Here is a 7471-nt window from a genome sequence, read left to right as displayed (position 1 = left end):
ATGACTTTAATATAATACTTATATATCTCAACCGTACAATTGTGCATTACTGAACCCAGAAGTAGTATTACTGAACTCGTAGGAGTATCAGCGGGTGGGGGCTGGCCCTTCACCCCCCAGCTACAATTTTTTATTTAATACTACACCCTCCCATTACTGTATCACCTATAGTACAAGCCCTTCCTGTGATGTACGTCTTCCCCTGAATTAGGGGGCTTGCATGCCCCCAAAAGATATATAAGCCTTGGTTAGAAATAAATCACTTTCTCCTGCCCTCTCTGCCCCCGCTGTGCGCGGACCTGGCTGGTGAGATCATGGCCATCCAGGAGGTGAGCATGCTACCAAGAAATGTGTCTGACTCCTTCATTTTACTCTCTCTCCTATCTCGATTATTCTCTAAGACTTTACTATGATATTTATATCTCATAACCGTACAATTGCACCTATGGGACCCGTGATATAGTGTGAGGGGTTGGGCTCCCCCACAACCCTCGGCACTTGTGTCCATGGGAAATGACCTGAGGCCTCCCCACCCTTGCTCCTTGGCCACACTCCGGCTGTGGTTCTGCAAAGGCTGACTGGCTCGCTGTTTGGGAGCAGACAGCCTCATCTTTCTCTGCAAGAGCCGCTGGTGGTTTCAAACTGCTGATCTTGTGATTAGCTGTTCAACGCATAACCCACCTGGCCACCAGGGCACAGTCTAAATTCAGGGCAGGAATCCACCCAGCACCCAGAAAGCGATCTGCCCATGGGTGCCCTGTCTTCCCCACTGGGCTGGGAGCTCCTTAAAGGAAGCAGCGTGTCACGCAGCACTTGATCTTCTAGCCCCCAGGGTCAAACCAAACCAAACTCGGGGCCTCAAGCCAATGCCAACTCCTAGCGACCCTGCAGGGCAGGGAATAACTGCTCCTGTGGGCTTCCGGGACTGGAACTCTTTAGGGGGGTGGGGAGCCCCGCCTTTCTCCGTTCCAGGGTTCTAGCCACGCCTTCTTTACGGAGCTGTCTTTTCACCTCCAGGCCAGACTAGGCCTACAGGACCCACTGCGCCCGCCGGGAAAGACCAGGCCAGCTCAGGAAGGGGCAGGGGGCTGGGCTGGGCTGTCCCCCTGTGGGGGACAAGCCCAGAGCCTCCACATTAGTGGCCGTTATGGACATGTCCTCCAGAAAGGGGTGCTACAGGCCTGTCCACCACCCACAGGCAAGGTGAGTACGGCCTCATTTGCAAACCGGGTCTTTGCAGATGTAATGGTCGCTGTTCCTTTGGGACAGTGGGCTTGGCTGAAACACCACCCAGTCCTGCGGCAGCCGCACAATCGTTTTCAAGCCTGAGCCCATGGTGGTCACCCCATGTCAACCCGTCTCACTGAGGGTGGACCCAACATGTGGACCCAACATGACTGCTTCCTTCCAAGGAGAGCAGACAGCAGAGACGCAGAGGGAAGACGCTGTGTGAAGACCGCAGCCGACATTGGATGATGTGACCACAAGCCGAGGTACACCTGGGGCCCCAGATGCTGGAAGAGACCTGGAAGGACCCTCCCCTAGAACACGGCCCTGCTGGCCCCCAGGAATCAGGCTTCTGGCCCCCAGGGCTGTGAGAAAATAAACGTCTGTGGTTCTCAGCCTCCAGCTTGCAGAGCAGCCAGTAGGACCCGCACGCGGGCCCTCATGGGGTCAGACTGGCCGCTCACGCCCTGCTTCCTGTCTGGCCAAGCATCAGAGGGGAGCAGACCTACCTTCCCAGGGCTCAGTGCCCAGAAGCCCCCAGCTGTTTCTGGGGGCAGGGTCAAAGCTGCCAGGACCCAACAGTGGGGAGAGAAGTCCATCTGGAGCCCCATCCCCGCTGCTTGGTGAGACCTGGAAGCCTCCGCAAAAGCAGCTGCCGCCACCAGGGGGAGCTGAGGGCCTGGAAGCACGGTCCCTGGCGGTGCCGTGGTTACTGGTTTGGGCTGCGCTCCACAGGAACCACAGTTCGGAGCCACCAGCTGCTCCTCACGAGAAAGAAGAGGCTTCCTACTTCCATAAGCAGCCTGTCTCCTAAGCTCACAGGGGCAGTTCTACCTGTCCCAGAGGGTGGCCAGGAGTCGGCATGGCCTCGATGGCCGTGAGGCTCGTGTTGGGTGATGAGTTAAATTAGGGGGCGTGGGGGGGGGTGATGGGGGGTTTGAACTTTGAATATAGAGGCCGGCATCCACTGCATGGCAGTAAGTATACCTTAAGGCAGGTATAAGATATAAGATGTACCCCCGCCCCTACTTAATTCACAATTTTACAAAATCATTACTAAAAAAGAAAAAAAAAGCAGGTGGACTACTAGCAGTAAGGTCAGAAGGTCAGCAGCTGCTAAGGACCCACTAGCTGCCCCCATCCAGAGTGCCCGTCTCACAGATGCCCAGGGGCAGTTCCATCCCATCCTGCAGGTCGCTGTGAGTTGGTGGACCTGACGGCAGTGAGTGAGAAAGCCTATGTTAAGGCAGCCTTGGTGGGGGGGAATGCTGAGTAAGTATGGGTCACCTTACGGCCGGAGGTTCAAACCCACCCATTGCTTCCCAGGAGACCGGAATGGTGACTGCTTCCAGAATGCTTTGCAGCCTTAGAAACCCCCCAGTTGAGTTCCCCTCTGCCCTCCAAGGTCAGTAGGAGTCCACATCGACTGAACAGCAATGGGCTTTGAGACCCACTCTGAGCCGGGTCCCCCAAGGAACCCCAGGGGGGGGTTAGGAGTTGGTGTCCTAGGCTTGGATCCCATGTTCTTTGGCACGTTAGGGATAACATTACCTCATAGGGCAGCAGCTGCGATATCAGGGGTTGGGCCCCTGCACACAGGGTGTGTTCAGTAGGGGGCAGGCTGGGGTGGTGGTGAGCAGTGGTGGGGTCACATCCCTCAGGACAGAACATCGTCTCCCTGAGTCCTTCCCACCCCAGCCTCCACGCTCAGTGCTCTGCCTTCTTATCCCAGGGCTGGGGGGTCGGTTACACAATCCCCCCAATCCCTACTCACCCCCCAGCAGCAGCCAGCCCCAGCCCTGCAACTCCCCTAGTTACGGATGTGGGACATGAGCCCAGACGCCTCCCACTTCCCAGGGCTGAGAATGAAATCCGAGGCAAGCCCGTGGGGGAGGCCAGGCCACCAGGAGCCAGTCCCAGCCCAGAGCCATGTGGGAAAGCTGTCTTCCTGCTTCCCAGGGGGGTCCCCTGGGACAGACCATGCTTCTAGAAGACTGGATTCCTTGATGCATTAGCCTAGCAGCTCATCTTCAGATAAGACTTGCTGGCTGTCCCAGGTGTCCCGGGGGGAGCCTGATGTCATTTCCTTCTCAAGAGAAAGTGAACCCACCAGCCGGGGGCATGCTCAAGGTAGGGGCAGGGTCTGGGTGAGAGACTGAGCCCCCTGGTCTTGGTCCCAGGCACAGCTGGTCCCACAGAACCAGGCTTTTCTGGAACCCTGCCCTGGCCAGAGAACCTACGATATCAGTGGTTAACGTGCTTGCCTGCAACAGGAGAGGTTGGTGGTTCAATCCCACCCACAGGTGCCTCAGAAGAAACCAGACCAAATTTACTGCCGTCGAGTTGATTTTGACTCAGGGTGACCCTGTAGGACAGGGCGGAACTGGCCCAGTGGGTTTCCAGAGCTGGAACTTCACGGGAGCAGGCAGCCTCCTCTTTCTCCTGTGGAGTGACTGGCGGGTTCGAACCAACGACCTTGCAGTTAGCAAGGAAGAGGAGCCCTGGAGCTACAGTGGTTGCATGTTGGGCTGCTCACTTCAAGGTCAGCAGTTTCAAACCACCGGCCACTCCTTGGGAGAGAGCCAAGGCTGTCTACTCCTTTAGAGTTCTAGTCTCAGAAACTCACAGGGGCAATTCTACCCTGTGCTGTAAGGATCGCTGTGAGCCGGCATCCACTGCATGGCAGAAAGTCTACTTCAAGGGCTCCGTAAGCCATGGCAATCTGCTTCTAAACAATTGGCCATTGATAACCCCCAGGGCTGTTCTGCTCCAACACACAGGGAGGCGCTGGCTTTTCTGCACAGCCCAGCCACCAGCCCAACATGGGGCGAGAAAAGCCATCCCCCCACTTCCCCTGCCACTCAACTCTGCTGCCCACTGCTGGACGCCTGTTGTAAAGACCACGCACGTCTGGGTCCATCACACCAGGAATGCTGCTCCCTCCCGCTGCCCAGGACACTAGCTCAGAGGGGGCTCCCTCCCTGGCCACTCACCAAGGTGGACTCAAACTCCAGGGAGATGGCGCCCAGCGAGTTGTCCAGATTCTCCTTTTTGCTGATGTCCATGATGAGCAGCTCCGTGGGTTCGCTCAGCTTCCGAATGTCCCACCACATAACCTGACAGGGGGGAGAGGCGGTGGGTGGGGTGGGTGGGGGCTGTCACTGAGACTTCCAGGTCCCTCGAGCAACCGCCAGGCTCTCGCCTCTCCCATCCCTCTCTGCTGACAGACACGTGTCACCTGTGGAAGAAGGGGGTCCCACCTGGGCACTCCCTGGCGTGGATGGTGGCCTCCAGGCAAACCTTGGGAGCAAACCTCCTCACCGCTCTAGTCCCCAGTACCGCAGTACTGGTGACTGCACGGTCGATTTCGACTCACAGTGGCCCCAAAGGTCAGGGCAGCACTGCCCATGAAGTCTCTGAGGCTGCCACCTGCAGGGACAGACTCCTGTGTCCCCCTCCCTCAGAGAGCCTGGTGGGTGCCAACCACCGACTTCAACCAGCAGGGCCCTTTGGCAAAACACGTAGCCGTGGTGAAAACCCACGTGTGGGCGAGTGTAAAGGTGTGCGTGTGCTGAAATGCCACGGAGCTGAGTTTCCACGCAGGACAGCAAGCCCGGTGCCTGAGCAGATCGGCCACACGGGGTGGTCGAGGTGCCAGTCTCCAGGGAAGGAGCCTGGAGGTGTCCTGCTGACATGGTGGGCTGCCTAGCGCAAGGTTAGCAGTTCAAACCCACCAGCCGCTTCAAGGGAGCAAGAGGGGGCTGTCCTGGGAGACCCACGAGGGCTGTTCTACTCTCCCCACCCGGTTGGCAGTGAGATCCCCCCGGGGGGGTGGGGGGTGGGGTAGGGTTGCTGTCTTTTCTGTTAGCCGAGTGCTTCCGTGCTGGGCCACCAAGACTCCCAGTGTTCACTCAGCGTCACCAGGCCAGCACCTACTCGAGTGACTCTCTAGGGCAGGTAGGACCGCCCCTGTGGGTTTCCGCGACTCTACGTCTCCACTGGAATGGAAAGTCCCCATGCTCGCCCTAGGGGCGGCTGGTGGATTCGAACTGCTGCCTGGCAGTGTGCAACCCAAAGGCATCCACACTACGCCACCAGACAGGGTTCCTTTCTCCCGCGCACAGGGGCCCCTTCACGTGCAGTTCCACTTATCCTGCATGGCTAGGGCAGAGTTTCTGACACATCTGTTCACCTGTAGCTTCTCTGTGTTCGCTTTCTCTTCGTACCGATTTCCATTGGGTGGGCCACCTCTTTTTCTTGCCGACACCTCATAGCTCTTGGGGTATTCAGGAAATCGCCCTTTTGTCATTTGCCGTGAAAATACATTTCCCGGTTTCTCATGATCGATTTTCTTGGGTTGTTCTTGCCCCACCTCACTACACCAGACCCACGGCCATCCAGGCGATTCCGACTCAGAGCGACCCTGTTGGGCAGGGCATTGGCGCTGGGGGTCCCCGAGCGGCAGCTGTGTACGGGAGGACACAGTCTCATCCTTTGCCCTCTGAGCAGCTGGAGGGTGGAACTGCTGCCCGATGCTGAGCCCACCGTGCCAGCAGGGATCCTTCTGCCTCCGTAGGACATTGTACATGATTTATAACGAACCCTGTTTGTGCAGAAAAGGGAAGTCCTCCCCTACGCGCTGCCCCAGACGTCCCCCTGCCAGGAGTCCGTGCTGTCCGGAGACCTGCACCATGTGCTACCTCCTCTTAAATTGTGATGAAGTTACCGCCAACATACGTCGCACACACAAAGCCCCGGACACCGTGTGTGCGCTGAGCAACGTGTCAGGTGCAGACGGCGAGGGCCCGGGCTGCTCACAGCAGAACAGCCAAACTCCTGCCATCCCACCGAGGCCCGCTCACGGCGGCCCTGAGACGGGGCAGAGCTGCACCGCGCGTTTCTGAGACTGTCACTCTGGACCGGAGTAGACAGAGTCCTCTTTCTCCCGCGGAGCCACTGGTGGGTTTGAACGGCTGACCTCGTGGGCACCAGCCCAACACCTAACCACTAGGCCCCCAGGCTTCCTGTGGCTACTCTGCAAAATCCCTCCCAGGAAGTCACGGAAGAAACAATACCAGGGAAAGGGGCTCCAGGCAAGGGGGCTAGGGACCAGAGCCGGGAAGGAAGCGTGTCCCTGTGGATCCTTCTGAATATTGGCAGTCTTGTTCCATTGCCTGCTGTTCCATTTTCATACCAAAAGAGGCATCCCCCAGGTGATTCTAATGGTGGCCCGGGTCCCCCACCCCCACCCCCCTGGCCGGGGGTACCTGCCCGTCTGTGGAGGTGGAGAAGCACTCGGTGCCCGTCTTGGACTGCAGCCAGATGGTGCCATACACAGGGTCCCGGTGACTGAACTCGATGGTGGACAGCTCGGCCACCAGGCTGCCCTTCCGGGTGTCCCAGCAGGCTGACGGGGGAGAAAGGGAAGAGGCGGTGAGGGGCAGGCAGAGTGGGTGGGCAGGCTTCCTCTCTGGGCAGGGGGCTGCTGCTTCCCTAGGCTGGGCAGGTCTGTGGTCCTTCAGAATCGGGGCTCACTCAAGCCGTCCTGAGGCACCCACCGGTCAGCCCTACCTGTAGGGAAACTTCTTAGAGGCCAAACTTCATATCCCACCCCCCTGCCTTAGCAGCCCCCGTGTGCTGAGCCCCCCTCTGGACACTGGGGAGGCCGTTGGGAATAGGCCAGGCAGGACACCAGGGAGGCAAGCTGAGCCCCGCAGTGCAGCGCGTGCTGTGGTTGTGACTGTGGGGGACATCCTGGAGGGTGGTCCCGGAAGCCCTCCTGGAGGAGGTGGCAGCGACAGAAGCCGGAGGAGTGTTATCAGGAAGTGAACCAGGCAGAAGGTGGAGGAGGGTGTCTGCCACAGGAGGGGAACAGGGGGACCCCTGGAAGAAGTGCCCCCAGCAGCCCCTTCCTGCCGCCCACGGTTCCGTGCCCGGCTCCTGGTGGAGCGGCTGGCAGCTCCCATCCCCCCAGAGGTGCCTTGGAAGAAAGGCTTGGTGGCCGGCTGCCTTCAAAGTCAGTTCCGGAAGACCTCACGGAGCCGTCCGTTCCACGGCCGATCGCCATGGCTCCAGTTGGGGCTGGGGTTCTCCTGCCGTGCAGACCCGGTCCCTGCAGCTCTCTGTTCCTTCCCTGGCCCGAGGGGAAAGGAGCCCCAGGGCAGTGGTTCTCCACCTTCCTCAGGCCCCGACCCTTCCGTACAGTCCTCCTTTGGTGGTGACCCCCAACCATCACCTTATTTTC

At 58.9% G+C, this 7471-nt stretch overlaps 1 protein-coding gene across 1 annotated transcript in view; it reads right to left on the bottom strand.

The window, feature by feature from the left end:
• The window catches only part of DNAI2 (dynein axonemal intermediate chain 2), a 35440-nt gene that overhangs the window by 8950 nt on the left and 19019 nt on the right, over positions 1-7471 (bottom strand). Inside the window, exons 7-8 of the mRNA XM_045299810.1 lie at positions 6495-6634; positions 4221-4343 (exon numbers count right to left, since the gene is read on the bottom strand). Coding sequence (XP_045155745.1) covers positions 4221-4343; positions 6495-6634 — 263 coding nt within the window. The remainder of the gene's footprint in view (positions 1-4220; positions 4344-6494; positions 6635-7471) is intronic.

The sequence above is a fragment of the Echinops telfairi genome, unplaced genomic scaffold (genome assembly GCF_000313985.2).
Source record: "Echinops telfairi isolate 266 unplaced genomic scaffold, ASM31398v2 ScPeMD7_7458;HRSCAF=8496, whole genome shotgun sequence".
NCBI lineage: Eukaryota > Metazoa > Chordata > Mammalia > Afrosoricida > Tenrecidae > Echinops > Echinops telfairi.
The sequence above is the reverse complement of the archived record's forward strand: the minus strand, read 5'-3'. Positions and strand labels throughout refer to the sequence as shown.